At 46.5% G+C, this 22,755-nt stretch overlaps 1 protein-coding gene across 7 annotated transcripts in view; it reads right to left on the bottom strand.

The window, feature by feature from the left end:
• Positions 1–22,755, bottom strand: part of si:ch211-220f16.2 (golgin subfamily B member 1) — a 136,252-nt gene that overhangs the window by 108,486 nt on the left and 5,011 nt on the right. For 6 of the 7 annotated variants that reach the window (XR_009794358.1, XM_061815637.1, XM_061815639.1 and 3 more), the window contains exons 1-2: positions 12,595–12,737; positions 6,131–6,184 (exon numbers count right to left, since the gene is read on the bottom strand). Coding sequence is in view for 6 of the 7 variants with exons in the window: in XM_061815637.1 (XP_061671621.1) it covers positions 6,131–6,175 (45 nt within the window). In the remaining variant the exon portion in view is untranslated. Of the gene's footprint in view, positions 1–6,130; positions 6,185–12,594; positions 12,738–22,755 lie in introns of those variants that run through there. The other variant, XM_061815638.1, reaches the window with a different exon arrangement.

Genomic DNA, 22,755 nt, shown 5'->3' with positions numbered 1-22,755 from the left:
CTTTCAGGTCCAGAACACCAGGCCATGAGGGAATATGGGGAAGAGTCGCTGGCGGCGGGACTTATTCGACCCTCATCCTCACCAGTTGGAGCCAGCTTCTTCTTTGTGAAGAAAAACGACAAGACCCTAAGACCTTGCATTGATTACCAAGGACTGAACAGTGTTACTGTCAAAAACAGGTACCTTCTTCCACTCATTTCCAGAGCCTTAGAGCTCCTGAAGGGGGCCAAAATTTTTATAAAATTGGACTTGCGATGTGCCTACCACCAGGTGCTATACTGGAGGGGAACGAGTGGAAAACCGCCTTGAATATTCCCACTGGCCATTACGAATATTTAGTGATGCCATTTGGGCTCACTAACGCGCCAGCCGTTTTCCAGAAACTTATCAACGATATGCTTCGGGAAATGCTTAACCAGCATGTCTTTGTATATATGGACGACATTCTGATTTTTCCAGAAACTTATCAACGATAGGCTTTGGGAAATGCTTAACCGGCATGTCTTTGTATATTTGACGACATTCTGATTTTCTCACCAGACGAAGCAACTCATGTCAAGCACGTCCAAGCGCTTTTGCAACAGTTGCTGTGTCACAAATTGTATGTAAAAGAAGAGAAATGAGAGTTCCACCAAACCTCAGTGTTGTTTTTGGGATTCATTCTGGCGGAGGGCAAAGTCCACATGGACCCCCGCAAGGTGGAGGCCATCCTCCTCTGGCCCAAACCCAGCTCTCGTAAGGAGGTTCAGAGATTTATTGGATTCGCAAATTTTTATAGAAAATTCATCTAGAATTTTAGCGTGGTCGCAGCCCCGTTACACACACTCACGGTGGCTCACAACGTGTTCAGTTGCAACCCAAGTTGCCAGGCAGCCTTCCGTAAACTTAAGGCCAACTTTGCCTCCTCTCCCTTCCTCATCCTGGCAAATCCCGACCGGCAATTGTAGAGGTGGATGCGTCAAATCCAGGAAGGGGCAGTTCTATCACAGAAAAGTCAGAACGACGGGAGGATACACCCCTGCGCCTTCCTACCAAAAAAATTGACAGCCGCTGAACGTAATTACGGTATTGCAAACTGGAGCTCTTAGCAGTTAAAACGGTATTGACAGAATGGAGACACTGGTTGGAGGGGGCTCAGGTTCCTTTCATGGTTTATACTGACCACAAAAATCTTGAATACTTGAAATCCGCCACAAGACTAAATGCCAGGCAAGCCAGGTGGGCTCTCTTCACGTGGTTCACTTCGTGGTTTCCTGTCGGCCGGGATCGAAAAACTGATAACCCGATGCGCCGTCACGGCTCCACGATAGCGAAAAAATTTAATCAGCATCGGGGCCTATCCTCTCCGACGCGTGCTTTGTATTGTCCTTTTGCTGGGAGATAGAAACAGCAGTAAAGGACACGCTTACAGATGCTCAGACCCCAAACGGATGCCCCGAAGGCAAATTGTTTGTCATTCCTCTATTAGGGCCCGCGAAATAGGCTGTGCTCACACAAACGGCACCGTATGCCACAAGGACACAGCCACGACTACAATCAGTAAAATAACAACGATTTTGGTCGCCGAATAGCAAGAAAGACATCAGAGAGTACGTCAATGCCTGCCCAACGTACACTGCACACAAGACCTCCGACAGCGTCCCGCCGGGGAGTTGCACCCACTATCTGTTCCATGACACTCGTAGTTGCACATCTCATTAGACTTTATGATGGAACTATCGGCGTCAAGGGGTCACACCGCAGTCCTCACGGTAGTAGACCATTTTTCCAAAATGGCTCACTTTATCGCGCTACCGAAACTTTCCTCCGCAAAGCAGACAGCCAACCTCATGATGAGCAACATATTCAGACTAGATGGTCTCTCCTCCAACGTGGTATCAGACAGAGGCCCCCAATTTGTCTCTCGATTCTGGAGAGAATTTTGGTCCCTTATAGGAGCCACCGTGATCCTTTCCTCGGCCCATCATCCAGAATCCAACGGCCAGACGGAACGGATAAACCAGGACCTGGAGATTAGGCTCGGATGCCTGGCTTCGCATGATCCATGTTCGTGGAGTCAACAGTTAAGTTTGGTCGAGTAATCATATAACTCCCTTCCCTCCGCTTCCACCGGGATGTCTCCCTTACATGTTGTGCACAGCTATCCACACTCTCTATTCCCTTCAATAGACTCCGGCTTGTCGGTGCCATCAGGTTTGGCTGTGGTGAGACGCTGTAGACGGACCTGGGTGCGAGCCCATAAGATGCTACTGCGCAAGGGACGCTCCTATAAGGCCGCAGTGGACCGGAAGAGGGGGCCAAGCGTGTCTGGCTATCGGCGAAGGGCCTTCCACTCAGGGTGAAATCACACAAGCTTGCTTGCAGGTTCGTCGGACTGTTGCCAATCATGAAGGTGATAAACCCGGTCACCATGAAACTGAAACTCCCTAGATCAATGCTTTCCAGCTTCAAATTCATAGACCGCAGAGATACAAAGAGGAAAATCTCTGGGAAGAAACAAGTATGATGGTACTTCTGCATTTCTATGCAATGGAAGACAGGTTAGGATTCAACTTTATTCTCAGATAACTTGGCATATGACAACATGTACACCAGGTTGGACACGAAAGAAGGAGAAAAGCATGTCTATAAGTTGGCCATACAGAGGGATAGAGATGGGAAGGATGTGCAACAGGTCAGGATGATTAATGATTGAGATGGAAATGTGTTGACTGGTAGCAATAGTGTGCTAAATAGATGGAAAGAATAATTCCAATAGAAGTTGATGAATGAAGAAAATGAGAAAGAAGGAAGAGTAGAAGAGGCATTTGCGATGGACCAGGAAGCAGCAATGAGGGGGGAAGAAGAAGTTAGAAAGCCACTAAAGAGGATGAAAATTGGAAAGGCATTGTTCCTGATGACATATCTGTTGAAGTATGGAAGCGATTTGGAGAGTTGGCTGAGGAGTTTTTGACCAACTTGTTCAGCAGAATACTAGCGGGCAAGAAGATGCCTGAAGAATGGAGGAAAGGTGTGCTAACACCCAGAACAAAGGAGATTTGCAGAGCTATGAGAACTATAGAGGAATTGAGTTTTGGGAAAAGAGTAGTAGAGGCTAGAATCAGGACAGAAGTAAGTATCTGCGAACAACAGTATGGTTTCATGCCTAGAAAGAGTACCATAGATGCATTTTTTGCCTTGAGGATGCGAGTGGAAAAGTACATAGAAGGTCCGAAGGAGCTACATTGTGTCTTTGTGGAGAAAGCCTATGACAGAGTACCAAGAGAGGAACTGTGGTACTGCATGCAGAAGTCTGGTGTGGCAGAGAAGTATGCAGCAAAACACTTGTGAGGTGTGCTGTAGGTGTGACAGAAGAATTTAAGGTGGAGGTGTTACTGCATCAGGGATCAGCTCTGGGGCCCCTTTCTGTTTGCTGTGGTAATGGATAGACTGAGGCATGACATTACACTGGAATCCTTACCAGGATATCTGCAGAAGACACTGTGATCTGCACTGAAAGCAGGGAGAAAGCAGGTGGAGGAACAATTAGAAAGATTGAGGCATCCACTGGAAAGGAGAGGAATGAAGATTAGCCGAAGTAAAAGAGAATACGTGTGTGAATGAGAGAGGTGGAGGGGAACGAGTGAGGCTCCAGGGAGAAGAGACAGGGAGGGTGGACGACTTCAAATGCTTGGGGTAAACAATCCTGAGCTATGGTGAGTGTGGTAAGGAAGTGAAGAAATGAGTCCAAGCAGGTTGGAACAGCTGGCGGAGAGTGTCTTCTGTGTTATGGAACAAAAGAGTCTCTGCTCGGATGAAGGGCAAAGTTTACAAAACAGTGGTAAGGGCAGCCAGGATGTACAGATAAGAGACGGTGGCACTGAAGAGACAACAGGAAGCAGAGCTTGAGGTGGCAGAAATGAGGATGTTGAGGTTCTCTCTAGGAGTGAGCAGGTTGGATAGGATGAGAAATTAGCTCATTAGAGGGACAGCCAATGTTGGATGCTTTGGAGACTAGGCTAGAGAGACCAGACCAAAGAGAAGGTTGATGGATGTTGTGAGGGAAGACATGAGGGAAGTAGGTGTTGGAGAGGATGATGTAGGAGATGGTCTTAAATGGCAAAAGATGACGCGATGTGACCCCTAACGGGACAAGCCGAAAGGAAAAAAATAAGTCGACTCACTGCCATTTAGTAGAAGACCATTCAGTTGTTCTGTCTGTCACTATGCCTCACTAGCATAAATAGATGAACAAAGATATACTATTTATTGTTATTATATATATTTTGAGCAATTAAGTACTCCAGTGTCAACAGTAAATGTACAGGTCTTTTAAATAAAGTAATTGCTCTAACTTGTGATCGGATCCATTATCGTTAAACATGCTGATGGGTAATCTGCCCCAAAAATCCTGATCATGTAAAGCCTAGATAAAAAAGCAGCTTTTTAGTTATTTTCAGCAACTGCCAAGAGGCAAGAGTATCACTTGGGCCAGAAAAAACTGTGGTTCCGATTTCAGAACTAGGGTAGGTAGGTAGGCTTTATTTTTACAAAATATTTTTGCATTGTCCAATTGTAACTCGACATTCGACACGCATGTAACCATGAATCTGTCTCTCAACCTGGAAGTGTGTATTATTTATTACACAACAACATTCTACTATTAAAATCTCTCAATAAAGTGATGGAAAAGCAGTATTGTATTTTATTCTTTAATGTTTAATACAAGTCAAATGCTGAAAAGCTAAAGTCAACTTTATACAATGTCACATTTCAAACCAGTGTTGCGAATCTTGTGATTGACACTGGTCATGGGTCCCTTGAAGATAAATTTTATTTTTTTTCCCTCCATATGATCTTTGTGTTATGGCAAAAGGCTTGGTTACAAAAAACTTGAAAGAATATCAAAATCGGACATGGCAAAACTTGAAAACGTAACTTGACTTGATCTGGCTCAGTAACGCCATGACATGGGACAAGGCAGTTACACGAGTTGACGCTTGTGTCCACATGCATATACACATAATGATCTGGAAACAAGTGGCATGAAAAACAAGGCTTAAATACACAATGTAATCAGGGCACAACGAGGTGTAGGTGCTGCTATTCCTGGCAAGGGCTAGTTCACTGCACACAGGGCTGTGGAGAACCACACCCCTGACAGATTTATTACGTGGTGTAAAAAGGTTAGGGTCGGCGGGAATTTTTCATTAGCTTAACCATAACCACAACTTGGTAATCTACACCATACAATGTTAGAGTAGTTGAAATCACATTAAATCAGCAACTTTGTACAGACTTGACAATACTGTATAGTATAGTGTAGTATAGTAAAGTAGTGACACACACCCCCACACAAACACACTATAAAATGGGTGAAACCAAACCAGTGCAAACTTTTGTGTAGCACCCTGCATTGAAGGTTTGTTTGAGCACTATTAATTTTCTAGGAAATATATCTCAAATTGGCACTACAGTGGAGCAAGCGTTAGAGCATTGGCCTCAAAGTTCTGAAGAACGACGTTCAAATCCCAGCCCCGCCTGTGTGGAGTTTTCATGTTCTCCCCATGCCTACATGGGTTTTCTCCAGGCATTCCGGTTTCCTCCCACATCCCAACAAACATGCATTAATTGGCGAGTCTAAATTGTCCTTAGGTGTGATTGTGAGTGCGATTGGCTGGCTAACTCGGATAGGCTCAATCATGCCCGCGACTACAGTGAGGACAAACGGAACGTAAGATGAATGAATGAGTTCATTACTCTGTTTACTAAATTATATACATGTATTCATAAATGTCGATGTACTGCACTAATAAAAAAAAAAAAAAAAAAAAAAAAAACAATTTTGCATTTTTGAAAATTAAGTCAAGCAATACATCAGGCCCATTAGACACTTCACAAAAGTGAAAACATCAAACAATGGTCTTCATTTGGTCTTCATTATATGTTCTAAAATTTTGTCAAGAGACTCAATGATTTTCTGTTGAATTTCACCACCTGGTGATTGAATTTGTTTGTGTTCCTAATTAAAACTTTTAAAAATTGTGTTTTGAACATTGCTGAGTTTCGCACTGGGCACAAATTCAAGTCACCTGACGCAACGATGTGACCACTGTCATCATGACAGGTTATGCATATATTCTGTACTTACTCCTGAGACAGACTCTCCCTCCTCATTGGAAAACCACTTCAGCATGGTTCACACCTAAAAATACAGCAAACAGAAACATATGAAACTAATCAAAATCTGTCAGTGGTAATTTGCTTTGGGGTTTAGCATGTAATTATCGCTATGTCGGAAATGACTATTACAACAAACTAGTACAAAAATTAAAAAAATATATAGGGTCACTTGTAAGACTGATTACATTGATAAATAAAAATGTCCTGAAAACAACTCATGAGAATAAAGAATTGCTTTACTATTACTTTATCGGTCCAAAAGAATTTGGTTTTTAAGTTATCTTATAATAGCCTTGACAAACGAGATGGCATCCATTATTTTTATTTTTGCCACAACATTTAGTCTGCAGTCAAAAGAGTCCTTTGACTTTCAATGACACTTCAGAACCTTGAGATTGGTATTTTGGTCAACTGCTGCAGCTCTCTAAGGTCTGAAGGGAGGCTTCTGCAGGTGTTCAATAGGATTGAGATAAGGACTTTTCAGAATACAGTAGTCTGATTTTTGTTGCTTCCCCATTCTTCAGTATTTGTTTTACGACATTGTCCTCTTGCAGTTGACACCAAGCATTTTAACACTTTGCAGTGCATTTTGATACATGATGCTTTGGTAGTTCATCCATCCATCCATCCATCCATCCATTTTCTTCACCGCTTATCCTCACGAGGGTCGTGGGGAGTGCTGGAGCCTATCCCAGCTGTCAACGGGCTGGAGGCGGGGTACACCCTGAACTGGTTTTCAGCCTATCGCAGGGCACATTGAGACACACAGCCGCACTAACAATCACACCTAGGGGCAATTTAGTGTTCAATTAATGTTGCATGTTTTTGGGATGTGGGAGGAAATCGGAGTGCCTGGAGGAAACCCACGCAGGCACATGGAGAACATGCAAACTCCACACAGGCAGGATTGAACCCAGGACCTCAGAACTGTGAGGCCAATGCTTTACCAGCTGATCCACCGTCCCGCCGCTTTGGTCGTCTTGAAGAAAAAAGATAACTAGGCCTTTATTGTTTAAACTAAAAGTCTATAGATATTTGTGTTCGGCTCATAAGGAGCCCCAAAAAAGTGTTGTTCGTTTCTCTGTTAAGTGTATGTATTCTTTATGGATGCATGCACAAAGCGTACACATAGATTGGTCAGGTTCGCGGTTATATTTTGAGTAACTAACTGAAGCAAATTGCACAAATCTAAGAGACTATCAAGACATTCTGGATCAAAATCTGCAGCAACCTGTCAGAGTGCTTGGTCTTGGTCTGAGTTCCATGTCATCGTTCCACCAACGAGATAAAGAAATCAGTTGACGTAAGTGTTTTGTAAAATGTACGAAAGGTTGATTAAGTGAAACAATTTTCACAGTGTAATTGTATTTCTTTGCATTAAAAGTATTTATTTGCATTAAAACAAAGGGAAAAGCACCAAGTTGTAAATCAAGTATGCTGTAGCGCCGGAGAAAAGAAGTCGGAGGCGGAGTGTCGGACACAGGAACAGAACTTGCTTTATTGTTCGACATCACCAAACTACTCGCATAACGGCGGGAACTCTGTTAACCTTTCCTCCGGAAGCGCAACAACAAAAACAGTCCGTGCGGAACCCCGCACCCCAACTCGAGGTCCCGCGGGTGAATTATGTAAACACCACACAAGCCCCCCCAGAATTCACCCGTAGTCAAAATCCTTGTGCCGTGGAGGGATGATGACCCGACCCCGGCGAGTGTGCACTGTAGGGGCCGATGGGGGCGGGGCCGCACTGTCCATTGAGTCACGGGACAAGGGCTCAGGCGGGGTCAAGGGTACCCCGGCGGGCGCAGGGGCACAGGGCAAAGGGGGACGACCCCGGCGCGGGGGGAGGGCCAACCCCAAAGGCTGGGCAATGTCCAGGTGCGCGGGTTTGACCCTGTCCACGGAAACAGTCTCGGGTCTGCCGCCAATGTCCACGAGCAGGCTCTTATCCCCGTGCTCCAGGACCCTGAACGGCCCGTCATATGGGGGGCGGAGAGGTCCACGGTGGGAGTCATGACGAACAAACACAAAATCCGCAGAGCGCAGGTGACGGGGCAGCCGGGGTGCCATGTTGCGACGTGGGAACCGGCGCAAACCCTTTTGCGGCCTCCAGCAGGGAGGACCGTTGCCTGGCTGCGGACCAGGGCGCTGTGGCGTCCGGGATGAATTCGCCGGGGACCCGCAGTGGCTGGCCGTAGACGAGTTCGGCGGATGAGGACAACAGGTCCTCCTTGGGGGTGCACCTGAGGCCGAGCATGACCCACGGGAGCTTATCCAACCAGTTGCCGTCCGTCAAGCCGGCACGCAGGGCTGCTTTCATGGAGCGGTGGAACCGCTCGCAAAGACCGTTCGCCTGGGGGTGATAGGCGGTAGTGCGGTGCAGCTTGACCCCCAAACTCTCAGCGACTGCGTTCCAGAGTTCAGAGGTAAACTGAGGGCCACGATCTGAAGAAAGGTCGCACGGTGTCCCGAAGCGTGCAACCCACGTGCCGATGAACGCCCGGGCCATGTCTGACGACGTTGTCGAGGAGAGGGGAACGGCTTTGGGCCAGCAGGTCGTCCTGTCCACCATGGTGAGCAAGTAGGTGAATCCGTGCGAGGGAGGAAGTGGACCTACCAAGTCAACGTTGACGTGTCCTCCTCTCGGGGACAGCAAAGGGCTCCAAGGGGGCTTTTGTGTGGCGATGCACCTTAGCCCGCTGACAGGCCACGCACGAGTCGACCCAGGCCTGCACATCTTTCTTGAGACCGCGCCACACGAACTTCTGGGCCACCAGCCTCACGGACGGTTTCCTTCCGGGGTGGGAGAGGTTGTGGACCGCCTTGAAAACAGCTCTTCGCCAGTTTGCAGGGACCAGCGGCCGAGGCTGGTCAGCCGAGAGGTCGCACAGCAACCTGACGCCCGAGTCACCAACCGCGACTTCCTCCAGGCGCAAACCCGTGTCAGAAGTCTTGAGGGCCTGCACCCCGTGGTCCGAGGCCTGGTCTGCGCTCATGCGGGAGTAGTCGAGACCCAGATGCACAGTGCCGACGATCGCCCTGGAGAGGCAGTCCGCGACCACATTGGATTTGCCGGCGATGTGTTGGATGTCCGTAGTGTACTCAGACATGAACGACAGTTGGCGTTGCTGGCGGGCGGACCACGGCTCGGCCACCTTGGACATGGCGAAAGTGAGGGGTTTATGGTCCACATATGCCGTGAACTCACGGCCTTCCAATAGGGAGCGGAAGTGGCGGATCGCCAGCCAGAGGCCGAGGAGCTCTCTATCGAACGTGCTGTATTTGCGCTCCCTGGGGACCAGCTGACGGCTGAAAAAGCAAGCGGTTGCCAGGCGCCGCCGACCCACTGTTCGAATACGGCTCCAACAGCGTAGTCCGATGCATTGGTAGTGAGAGCGACAGGGGCCCCGTGGGTCGGGTGAGCCAGCATAGCGGCACGACTCAGTGCGGCCTTCGTAGCCTCGAAGGCTTCCATCCTCTCGGCCGTCCATTCAACGTCCCGGTTGGGGGCCTTGTCTTTAAGAGCCTCATAGAGCGGGCGCATGATGTGGGCCGCCCGGCGGATGAACCGGTGGTAGAAAGTCACCATCCCCAGGAACTCCCGGAGGCCCCGAGCCGAGCGAGGTCGGGGAAAAGCGGAGACGGCCTCCACCTTTGCCGGAAGGGGGGCGGCGCTGTTCTTGTCTATGAGGTGCCCGAGGAACTGGATAGAGGGCACCACGAAAACACACTTTGCCGGGTTGATGATCAGGCCATGCTGCTCAAGTCTTGCGAAGAGGTCGCGGAGGTGCATCAGATTTTCATCCTCCGAGGAGCTGGCGACGAGGATGTCATCCAAATATACGAACACAAATGGCAAGTCCCTGAGCACAGAATCCATTAAACGCTGGAAAGATTGTGCCGCGTTTTTAAGACCAAACGGCATCCTCAGAAACTCGAACAGTCCAAACGGAGTGATTACAGCTGTCTTGGGAACGTCTGAGGGGTGCACGGGAACCTGGTGATACCCGCGCACCAGGTCGACCTTGGAGAACAAGATTTTGCCTGCCAGGTGGGCTGAGAAGTCCTGAATGTGTGGAACAGGGTAGCGGTCGGGCGTAGTGGCGTCGTTAAGGCGGCGGTAGTCACCACACGGTCGCCACCCACCACTCGGTTTAGGGACGATGTGTAGTGGCGAGGCCCACGGGCTATCCGAGCGGCGGACGATGCCCAGACGCTCCATGTTGGCAAACTCGGACTTAGCGACTGCTAGCTTCTCGGGATCAAGCCGTCGGCCCTCGCGTGGATCGGGGGGCCCTTGGTCTCAATGTGGTGCTCGACCCCATGTTTAGTCGTGGCAGAGGAGAAAGTGGGCCGTGTCAAGGCAGGGAACTCACCAAGGAGGAGTTGGTACTTGGTGCCGTCCGATAGCGAACTGGCAGAGACCACCATAAGTCGCCTCATTGCGGACGCAGGCGACCGTGGAAAAAGTCAGTGCATCCACCAGACGGCCCCTCTTAACATCCACCAGCAGCCCGTGGGCACAAAAAAAAATCAGCGCCGAGGAGAGGGAATGAGACATCCGCAGTGACAAAGTCCCATGTGAAGCGCTGACTCCCGAAACACAAGTCCACAGTCCTCATGCCATAAGAGCGGATAGGGAAGCCATTAGCGGACAGTAGGGGTGGCCCATGAGTCCCGCCAGCGGCGTCCTCCGCAGTGGCCGTCAGGACGCTCCTCTGGGCGCCGGTGTCACAAAGGAATTTGCGCCCGGAAAGGTTGTCCTTGACGAACAGCAGCCGGCTCTTCGCGCCCACGCTCACGGCCGCTGCGAAGCGTGGGCTTTGGCGTTTCCCGACGCGTCGTAGTTGCAAGGGGCGCGGCACCTCTTCGCTTTCGCACCGAAACGGGCATGGAAGTAGCACAAGCCTGTGCCAGCACGGCCGTCGGTGCCGAAGGGGCCCCTGCTGGATGCCACCCCCCGCGCCCAAAGGTGAGTAACTGCGCGCGTCGCGGCCAGCGTCTCAGGGGAGAAGCGCTGAGTTGCCAGGAAGAAACGGTCGGCCTCCTCGGCCAGGGCCGGGGCTCAGTGATAGTACTGTTCGCGAGCGCCGTCTGAACATGCGGTGGCATTTGCCTGAGAAACAGTTCCATGAAAATGAAATTGGGCTCTTCCGTGCCCAGCAGGTTTAGCATCATTTCCATGAGTTCGGAAGGTTTGCTGTCCCCCAGTCCATTAATAGCCAACAGACGTCGGGCACGTTCCGGCCGTGAAAGTTCAAAAACCTTGAGAAGGTGAGCCTTGATCCCAGCATACTTATCTCGGGCCGGGGGAGAGTTGATGAAGTTCACTGCTCTGGCCGCCGTTGAGCTCCTGAGTGCTGAGACAACGTGGTAGTAACGCGTGGAATCATCTGAGATCCCGCGGAGGGCGAACTGAGCCTCAGTCTGTGCGAACCACGCTGCCGCGGACGTCTCCCAAAACTCAGGCAATTTGAGGATGGCGGTTGCCATGTTCGTTTCAGTCTCGAAAACGCCGGGACTGACGTCGGGGTCACCAGTGTAGCGCCAGAGAAAAGAAGTCGGAGGCGGAGTGTCGGACACAGGAACAGAACTTGCTTTATTGTTCGACATCACCAAACTACTCGCATAACGGCGGGAACTCTGTTAACCTTTCCTCCGGAAGCGCAACAACAAAAACAGTCCGTGCAGAACCCCGCACCCCAACTCGAGGTCCCGCGGGTGAATTATGTAAACACCACAATGCTATGATTTCACAGCTCCAACCCGTTGGAGAATCTGGTGTGACCGGTTTGGATACCAGAGAACGTACCCGTATAACTGTCCTAACTTAGGAATTGGTACTAGAACAGTACTGCGCTGGGATATGCAATTGCATTTTCGGAATTTATTCTGACAAAAAAAAAAGATATTTTTTTCAGAAATGTATCTAAAAACAGGTCGTTAAAATTGTGACACATGGTTCTTAAGGTGTTTTTTTTTTCCTCACTACTGTATTTTAATTACGGGTCTACTTTCACCTGGTATCAAATAAAGGACAGTGCGAATACACTGCACATAAAGTGCTGGGAGGACAAACCAGTACGTTATTATTGTTGTTGTTATCATTTATTACTGAAGATGACTCTTTTACAGGACGTAAACGTTTTTTTTTTTGTATTGAAATCATTGAGACGTGGCCAAATTATGGCTACCTGCTACCTTCCTAGGATAGTTCACGTGCACCAAAGGTAGAGGCATCCCTTTTCAGACACTTTGATTTGTTATCGTGCACGGGTACACATTTAGACTAAAACAAGGCCTGCAAGTCAATAAAAATGAGTTAGCTTGACAACTTTACCTCGGTAGATACATGCTAACACAACTGGAGGACTCGACTGATCAAATGGGCTGTGAAGCTACCAACAGTTATTGGTAAATAAATTAACTTACCATCCAGGAAAATCTATGATGATTACACCCATGGGCTCCCATCGTGGGCATATTTCCAGGACTGCTTTATAATTTTAACCCAGCAACGACAAAATTGCAACGATAACAGACTTGTCAACAAGAGCACAGCTGAGGAATGTGCGCATGCGTACATCGCCCGCTACGGCCCAGTTGGATTGCCATTACAGAAAAATTCTGAGGACCCGGCTTCGATCCTGCCCCCTCCTGTGTGGAGTTTGCAATGTTCTCCCCGTGCCTGCGTGGGTTTCCTCCAGGCACTCCGGTTTCCTCCCACATCCCCAAAACATGCAACATTAATTGGACACTCTAAATTCCCCCCTACGTGTGATCGTTAGTGCGGCTGTGTGTCTCAATGTGTCCTGCGATAGGCTGAAAACCAGTTCAGGGTTTACCCCGCCTCCAGCCCATTGACAGCTCGGCTCCAGCACTCCCCGTGACCCTCCTGAGGATAAGCGGTGAAGAAAATGTGTAATTATATATATTGCTTGTCCCTTTAGGGGTCGCCACAGCGTGTCATCTTTTCCATCTAAGCCTATATCCTCCATCTTCTTCTCGAACTCCAACTGCCCTCATGTCTTCCCTCACAACGTCCATGAACATGAACATGCAAACTCCACACAGGCGGCGCCGAGACCTCAGAACTGTGAGGCCAGTGCTTATTTACTCAGGCAATTTTTTCCTGAAACTGTACTTTGCAGAGTATTTTAAATATATCGTCAATATACAACTTTTATTTATTCATTCTTTTGTGTTTTGGTCTATTTTTTTAGTTTCATCTCCACTTCTGCGTCAATCAATGTAGTCACATTTTTGTGCAGGTCTTTTGGGAGCCAATCAAAATTACTCGTTATGGGAAATAAACAAAAACAGCCGTGTGACTTTATTTTCCATACTCCCAAAAATCATTATCTTTTTTATGCAACTCTTAAATTGTGACAACTCAAATTTGGATATTTCAGCCCACTTCAAACTTGAGAAAACAAATTGCAGTAAGTTGCAGAAGCTTTTATTGTTGGTTTGGCAGTGGATATGGCAAAATAAACACAATCCCTATGGTGTTGCTCACAAATTAATTAATTTATTAATTAATTTAAGTTTTTAACTAGTTTCTACCTCCGCTCTTGCATGTCACCCTATTTTGCGACCTATTTTCCATCCTACCAAAAATATATGTAAAAGCTATCAAGCAACGTTACTATGATTACTAATTATGCTTAGGCTTTGCCGTTTTATTCCCCAATGCACAATAATTGAAGAAGAGGAAATCCCATCAATTATTTCAAAATTCCCAAAATTAAAATTTTCCCTTTACATATCTGTTATTTTAATAAATATTGTCACTAAAAACCCAATAATGGCTTGTTCTGCACTATCCAAAGCAACATTTAACTACTGAAGAAGTAGCAGTTAGTCATAAACTAGTGAAGAACTATCAGTATGTACAGAAGGGTTTATACAGAGCTCTCAACGAGATTAAGGATTACCTCAAAATCCAAACTTCACGTGGTTTTCATTCATCTATAATTCACTGAGGGGTTAGTCTGACCATAGTTAATTAGAATGGCTGATTAAAAATAGACGAATTCTCTTGCTTGGCATCTCAGTTTCTTACTAAATTCAAATGTCATGATAACATTCACTGCTATGTGACATAGCTCAGCTCTTTGGACACCAAAAAAGAAAGTTTTATTTCCAAACATCCATTCATTTTCTGAGCCGCTTATCCTCATGAGGGTCTCGGAGTGCTGGAGCCTATCCCAGCTGTCATCGGGCAGGAGGCAGGACACACCCTGAACTGGTTGCCAGCCAATTGCAGGGCACATGGAGACAGACAACAATCACACTCACAATCACACCTAGGGGCAATTTAGAGTCTCCAGTCTATGCATGTTTTTGTGATGTGAGAGGAAACTGGAGTGCCCAGACAAAACCCATGCAGGCACGGAGAGATCATGCAAACTCCACATAGGTGGGGCCAGAATTCGAACCCTGGTCCTCAGAACTGTGACCCCAACGCTCTACAGCCGGTTCACCGTGCTGCCAAGTTTTATAATTAATTTGATCTTGGTCCTGTGTAATATGACTTAATTGCAGAAATTCTGAAAAATTGGTGCTTTCAAGGGCTCATTAGTCTGGTAAAACGATTCTCACTTTAGGTGCATTCTCAATGATGCATTAGGCCCAAGTTTTCATGAATGGATACTTGAAGAACAGACAAAATTTTAGTTACTTGAGTGAGGAGGTTCTGAGATCAATTTCCCAAGGAGGCATTGCATCTCTTTTGACTGGTTAGGGTTAAGCAAAAAGAGGAGTTGTGATAGCTTGATCGCTCAAGCTTAAATGAATTCAGATGCCACAAAGCCTTCATTGTGATGTCACTTTCATCTTTACAGACTTTCTACATGAATCAGATCGAAAATTATGGGCTTGGTGGACTATATAACAGAATGGTAATCATTTTATGCATGCAGTTTTGCATACATTAGAAAGTGTTCAAAATTGTTTATTTTGTTCTGGTTCATGTTTTAAATGTACAGCCCCAAATCCAATTAAGTTAGAATGTTGTCCATCCATTCAGCCATCCGTTTTCTGAGCCGCTTATCCTCACGAGAGTGCTGGAGCCAATCCAAGGTGTTATCGGGCAAGAGGTGGGGTACACGCTGAACTGGTCTCCAGCCGATCACACAGGGCACATGAAGACAGACAACAGTTACACTCACAATCACACGCGATTTAGAGTCTCCAATTGATGCATGTTTTTAGGATGTGGAAGGAAATCGGAGTGCCCGAAGAAAACCCATGCGGGCACGGGAAGAATATTTCAACTCCACACAGGCGGTTTGGCATTCGAACCCCGGGTCCTCAGAACTGTGAGGCCAAAGCTCTACAGCTGTGCCACCATGCTGCTGGGAATGTAGTGTTAAACAAATAAAAATAGAATATAATGATTTGGAAATCATGTGAAAATATTTTATGAACAGAATGAGTGACAACGTGCAACCTCGGCAGAGTCCAACTCTCACCAGGAACAAGTCCTACGTACCACCTTCAATGTAGACCAAACTCTGACAATTGTTCAGGGACCGAACAGCCTGTATCAGAAGGTTCGGTAACCCATACAGTAAAGAAAATAAATATTTGAACACCCTGCTATATGCCAAGTTCTCCACCTTACAAATAATTGAGGGGTCTGAAATTTTCATCGTAGGTGCATGTCCGCTGTGAGAGAGAAAATCTAAAAAGAAAGATCTAGACATCACAATGGATAATTTTTTTTAATGACTTTTTTGTTTGATACTGCTGCAAATAAGTATTGGAACACCTGTCTACCAGATAGAATTCTGACCCTCAAAGACCTACTACTCCACCTTTAAAAGTCCACCTCCACTCCATGTATTACCTGAATCAGAAGCACCTGTGTGAGGTTGTTAGCAGCATAAGGACACCTGTCCACATATCAGTAAAACTCAAACTTGTCACATGGCCTAGACCAAAGAGCTGTCCAACAAAACCACAGACAAAATTGTAAACTCCACAAGGTTGGAAAGGGCTACGGAGAAATTACGAAGCTCCTTGGTGAAAAAAGGTCCACTGTTGGAGCAATCACTAGAAAATGGAAGAAGCTAAACATGAAGGTAAATCTCAATTGGAGTGGAGCCCCTATGGAAGAAGGTTCTCAATGATCCTTAGAATGTTTTGGTCATAATTCCACTAACCGTGTTTGGAGGAAGATGAATAAGTTCCATCCCAAGGACACCATCCCTACTGTGAAGCATGGGGGTGGTAGCATCATGCTTTGGAGGCGTTTTTCTGCACATGGGACAGGATGGGCCCACAAGGGCCATTCAAGGCCTCCGCACCCTGAACCACAAGATGAAGGAACACTCTGGTGTGAACACATCAGCCTGGTCTGAGTGGTGGAAAAAAAAAAGTTTGGCAAATCTAAAAACTTTTTGTTCTCTGTCCTATTTTCTGTAGCTGTGTTTGCAGCTATTCTTACATTGTGTGGATGTTGTTATATTCTCTGCATAAGGGCATCACTTAACCAACTTATAACCACTGTCCCAACAAATTCAAAATTGGCAGAAATATATCCCATATTGGCACAACAGGGTGATGACAGTGATATTGTTGACCATGATGATGACGTTATGGCTTCTCTTCTAGATCTGTTCTTTGATCAAGAAGATGACAAGTGATTAGAGCTATATTTTCCTCCAAGTGTAACTTTGCTCGCTCCAATTAAAAAAAAATCTGCCTGCAATGAAGAATGCTTTGCTCTGCTCCAATTAAGTAACTCTTTCTGCCTGCAATGAAGAATGCTTTGCGCTGCTCTAGATAACGTGGTAGCAAATGTAGTATAAACAGGGGGGGTGGATGTAGGAATAACTGTGAATATAATTATCATACATCTGCTTCCAATAAAGAAATGCTTTGATAGATAACGTGGCAGCCGCCTCGCAGGAGATAGCACAAGAAAAATCCCGGCCTTGCCTGTTCTGTCTGCATGTTCTCCCTATGCCTGCGTGGGTTTTCTCTGGGAGTTCCGGTTTCACCCCACATCACAAAACATGCAACATTAATTGTACACTTTAAATTGCCCCTAAGTTTGATTGTGCATGCAGCTGTTTGTCTTGATGTGCCCTGCGACTGGCTGGCAACAGTTTTAAGGTGTACACTGCCTCCTGCCCATCATAAACTGGGATCGGCTCCAGCACTCCCCGCGCCCCTTGTGAGGATAAGGGGCTAAGAAAATAGCTGGATGGATACAAACAATATATATACACAACATATTATATGATATATATATATATATATATATATAATACCGCCTTAGCTGGTGTGGCTGAGTTTCGGCGCCGTTGGTGGAATATAAGGAGGAGGTGGAGCCTGGCTATGTTGCTTTTACTCGCAGTACTCGATGAACACTATCGAGACACTGTTGGCTGGGCGACGCGCACATCGACACATTTCATACGCGGATCTTTTGTTACATTATGAGAGAAACCGATTATGTGGTACGCCGCAAACTATTTATTTTAGTTGCTGTATGCGCACATCAACACATTTCATACGCGGATCTTTTACTACGTTATGAGAGAGACCCATTACGTGGTCCGCCCCAAACAATTTTTTTTTGGACCTATACACACCTACCTGTTATTTGGAACCCACGAAGCTCTCGTCCTCTGCACCCCTGCAATCAATTTTTCAAAACGAACAGGGTCTCTTTAAAACTTATGAAGGGTAATTCCATTCTCCCGAGTGTTCAAGCAATGTCCAACAATGCAATGAGCCGGCGTTTAGGCTAACACGAAGGAACAACGAGCTACCTTCCCGAAGGTAAAATTAATGGAAACAAACGAGTCCACTAGGGGGCGCCTCTGTCCTGTACGTCACTTCCTGCTTCTTCTCGAAAACAAATCCCTCGAGAGCATTTTCATGGCAGGCGTTACAAAAAGCTGTATACGTCAAAATCATGTTTTGTGGTGAAAAAACACATGGGACCATATTGCCTGTGGGTTTTTCATTAATAATATACCAAAAATCATCCGTTTGACAACACTTGATCTTTAAGGACCGTATTAATCTGTCCATTTATAACCATGTCCCACCATAATTCCATCTGTTGCACCCAGTTTGACTGATCAATTCGAAATGCAGGGGAGATTTGTATAGTAATAGAATGCACTGAAATATTTCAAGCACCCATGTGTTTTTGAGTTGAAGACCAAATGACCCCAATCAGAATAAAACCATCCATCCATTTTCTGAGCCGCTTTTCCTCACAAGGGTCACGGGAGTGCTGGAAACTACTCCAACTGTAATCGGCAGGAGGCAGGGTACACCCTGAACTGGTTGGCAGAAAATCACAGGGCACACGGACAGACAACACCAGAGGACAATTTAGAGTAGGGGTGCTCAATGCATCGATCCCGATTGTGTGGCAGTTTTGGTCGATCGTGACGGCGTGCCGAGAAAAAAGAAAAAGATATCAGCCATATTTTTTTTAACTTTAGCTCACCACACATGTGCAAACAATGACAGTACAGGAAAACACGCTGTCAGTGAGGCCCCTCGCCATTTTAAGCTCTCGCTTAAGAAATCTTATCAAACATGAGTATGGATGCCGCAGTAAAGACAAAAATGTGTCACTTTCCTACGGAATGGTCGGCGGACTTTTTTTCACTATGTCATTTTCGACGTGCGTTTGCCTCATCTGACAGTGTAGTGAAATGTTGAGCGGCATTTTCGAACTGTAAATGGAAAATACGACACCGACATTCCGGCGAAAAGCAAGCTGAGAATGAGAAAAGTGAATGAACTAAAATCCCAATTGGCCGCACAGCAGTCACTTTTCACATAATATAATTCGACAGCGAAAGCTGCCACGGAAGTATCGTTCATGGTTTGTCACATCATCGTTAGTAACAAGAAGTCCTTCCAAGACGGAGATGGCAAAAGAGCCATAGCTAACTCGCTGTTCCAACCTTTTTACAAATAATGCAGAAATATTATCTTCAATCCAATCCCTGCACCTGTAAAGGAGTAAAATTAATCGGCGCTGTGAAGCCATGGCTGATGTGTGGAAGGACATCGTAGATTGCAAGTATTTCTCACTGCAGTTGGACGAATCCACTGACATGACTGACACAGCTCAGATGTGCATTTTCATTCATATGGTATTTAGTGATCAACGTGAACTCAGACAGTTACAAAAAATGTTTAAAGTTAATTATGTTGTGTAATATTGAATGCAGCCCAATGGGGGCACAAACCAGTGCAATCTGTAGGCCGGTCCCAAGCCCGGATAAATGCAGAGGGTTGCGTCAGGAAGGGCATCCGGCGTAAAAACTGTGCCAAACAAATATGAGCGTTCATCTAAAGAATCCCATACCGGATCGGTCGTGGCCCGGGTTAACAACGCCCGCCCCCGGCACTGCTAACCTGCAGGGCGTCTGTGGAAATTCAGCTACTGTGGGTCGAAGACAAACAAGAGGAGGAAACCGGATCCAGCGTGAGAAGAAAAAGAGGAATGCACAGAGCCTACAACTGAGTGTAGGGACTTTGAATGTTGGGACTATGACAGGAAAAGCCCAGGAGTTGGTTGACATGATGATTAGGAGGAAGGTTGATATTCTGTGCATCCAAGAGAGCAGGTGGAAAGGTAGTAAGGCTAGAAGTTTGGGAGCAGGGTTTAAATTATTCTACCACGGAGTAGATGGGAAGAGAAATGGAGTAGGGGTTATTTTAAAGGAAGAGCTGGCTAAGAATGTCTTGGAGGTGAAAAGAGTATCAGATCGAGTGATGAGACTAAAATTTGAAATTGAGGGTGTTATGTATAATGTGGTTAGCGGCTATGCACCACAGGTAGGATGTGACCTAGAGTTGAAAAAGAAATTCTGGAAGGAACTAGATGAAGTAGTTCTGAGCATCCCAGACAGCGAGAGAGTTGTGATTGGTGCAGATTGTAATGGACATATTGGTAAAGGAAACAGGGGCGATGAAGAAGTGATGGGTAAGTATGGCATCCAGGAAAGGAACTTTGAAGGGCAGATGGTGGTGGACTTTGCAAAAAGGATGGAGATGGCTGTAGTGAACACTTATTTCCAGAAGAGGGAGGAACATATAGTGACCTACAAGAGCGGAGGTAGAACCACGCAGGTAGATTATATTTTGTGCAGACGATGTAAGCTGAAGGAGGTTACTGACTGTAAAGTAGTGGTAGGGGAGAGTGGAGCTCGACAGCATAGGATGGTAGTATGTAGGATGATTCTGGTGGTGGGTAGGAAGATTAAGAAGACAAAGGTAGAGCAGAGAACCATGTGGTGGAAGCTGAGAAAGGAAGAATGTTGTGCGGCCTTCCGGAAAGAGGTGAGACAGGCTCTCGATGGACAACCGAAGCTCCCGGAAGACTGGACGACGACAGCCAAGGTGATCAGAGAGACAGGCAGAAGAGTACTTGGTGCGTCATCTGGTAGGAAAGGGGAGAAGGAGACTTGGTGGTGGAACCCCAAAATACAGGGAGTCATACAAGGAAAGAGATTAGCGAAGAAGAAGTGGGATACTGAGAGGACTGATGAGAGGCGAAAGGAGTACATCGAGATGCGACGTAGGGCAAAGGTAGAGGTGGCAAAGGCTAAACAAGAGGCATATGAAGACATGTACACCAGGTTGGACACGAAAGAAGGAGAAAAGGATCTCTACAGGTTGGCCAGACAGAGGGATAGAGATGGGAAGGATGTGAAGAAGGTTAGGGTGATTAAGGATAGAGATGGAAATGTGTTGACTGGTGCCGGTAGTGTGCTAAATAGATGGAAAGAATACTTTGAGAAGTTGATGAATGAAGAAAATGAGAGAGAAGGAAGAGTTGAAGAGGCAAGTGTGAAGGACCAGGAAGTGGCAATGATTACCAAGGGGGAAGTCAGAAAGGCACTACAAAGGATGAAAAATGGAAAGGCAGTTGGTCCTGATGACATACCGGTAGAGGTATGGAAGCAATTTGGAGAGATGGCTGTGGAGTTTTTGACCAACTTATTCAACAGAATACTAGCGGGCGAAAAGATGCCTCAAGAATGGAGGAAAAGTGTTCTAGTTCCCATTTTTAAGAACAAAGGGGATGTTCAGAGCTGTGGGAACTACCGAGGAATAAAGTTGATGAGCCACACAATGAAGTTATGGGAAAGAGTAGTGGAGGCTAGACTCAGGACAGAAGTAAGTATCTGCGAGCAACAGTATGGTTTCATGCATAGAAAGAGTACCACAGATGCATTATTTGCCTTGAGGATGCTCGTGGAAAAGTACAGAGAAGGTCAGAAGGAGCTACATTGTGTCTTTGTGGATCTAGAGGAAGCCCATGACAGAGTACCAAGAGAGGAACTGTGGTACTGCATGCGTAAGTCTGGTGTGGCAGAGAAGTATGTTAAAATAGTACAGGACATGTATGATGGCAGCAGAACAATGGTGAGGTGGGCCTTAGGTGTGACAGAGGAATTTAAGGTGGCGGTGGGACTGCACCAGGGATCAGCTCTGAGCCCCTTCCACCCTTTGCAGTGGTAATGGATAGGCTGACAGATGAGGTTAGACTGGAATCCCCTTGGACCATGATGTTCGCAGATGATATTGTGATATGCAGTGAAAGCAGGGAGCATGCAGAGGAACAATTAGAAAGATGGAGACATGCACTGGAAAGGAGAGGAATGAAGATTAGCCGAGTAAAACAGAATATCTGTGCGTGAATGACAAAAGTGGAGGGGGAAGAGTGAGGCTACAGGGAGAAGAGATAGCGAGGGTGGACGACTTCAAATACTTGGGGTCAACAATACAGAGCAATGGAGAGTGTGGTAAGGAAGTGAAGAAACGGGTCCAAGCAGGTTGGAACAACTGGCGAAAGGTGTCTGGTGTGTTATGTGACAGAAGAGTCTCTGCTAGGACGAAGGGCAAAGTTTACAAAACAGTGGGGAGGCCGGCCATTATGTACGGATTAAAGACGGTTGCACTGAAGAAACAACAGGAAGCAGAACTGGAAGTGGCAGAAATGAAGATGTTGAGGTTCTCGCTCGGAGTGAGCAGGTTGGATAGGATTAGAAATGAGCTCATTAGAGGGACAGCCAAAGTTCAATGTTTTGGAGACAAGATTCAAGAGAGCAGACTTCGATGGTTTGGACATGTTCAGAGGCGAGAGAGTGAGTATATTGGAAGAAGGATGCTGAGGATGGAGCTCCCAGGCAAAAGAGCGAGAGGAAGACCAAAGAGAAGGTTTATGGATGTGGTGAGGGAAGACATGAGGGCAGTTGGGGTTAGAGAGGAAGATGCAGGAGATAAGCTAAAATGGCAAAAGATGACACGCTGTGGCGACCCCTAACGGGACAAGCCGAAAGGAAAAGAAGAAGATGTTGTGTAATAATGGCTCATGCTGTTATGCAAAGCACACAAACATACATTTACACGTAAAGAATCCTCAATATACTTTCAAATAAATGTTTTGCATTTTTGTAGTGGTTAGATCTTTGTGACTTGGTCATTCTATTTCATCATTGGTCATTCTTAAAACAAAAAAACAAAAACGTCACCCTCCAACCCCCCGTCGATTGCGAGAGGCTGGATGCTTGAGAAGTATATCTTGGGCTAAAAAAAAAG

This window comes from Syngnathoides biaculeatus, chromosome 3 (genome assembly GCF_019802595.1).
Source record: "Syngnathoides biaculeatus isolate LvHL_M chromosome 3, ASM1980259v1, whole genome shotgun sequence".
NCBI classification, from domain to species: domain Eukaryota; kingdom Metazoa; phylum Chordata; class Actinopteri; order Syngnathiformes; family Syngnathidae; genus Syngnathoides; species Syngnathoides biaculeatus.
Note: the sequence above shows the minus strand (reverse complement) of the source record. Positions and strands in the feature narration are given on the sequence as shown.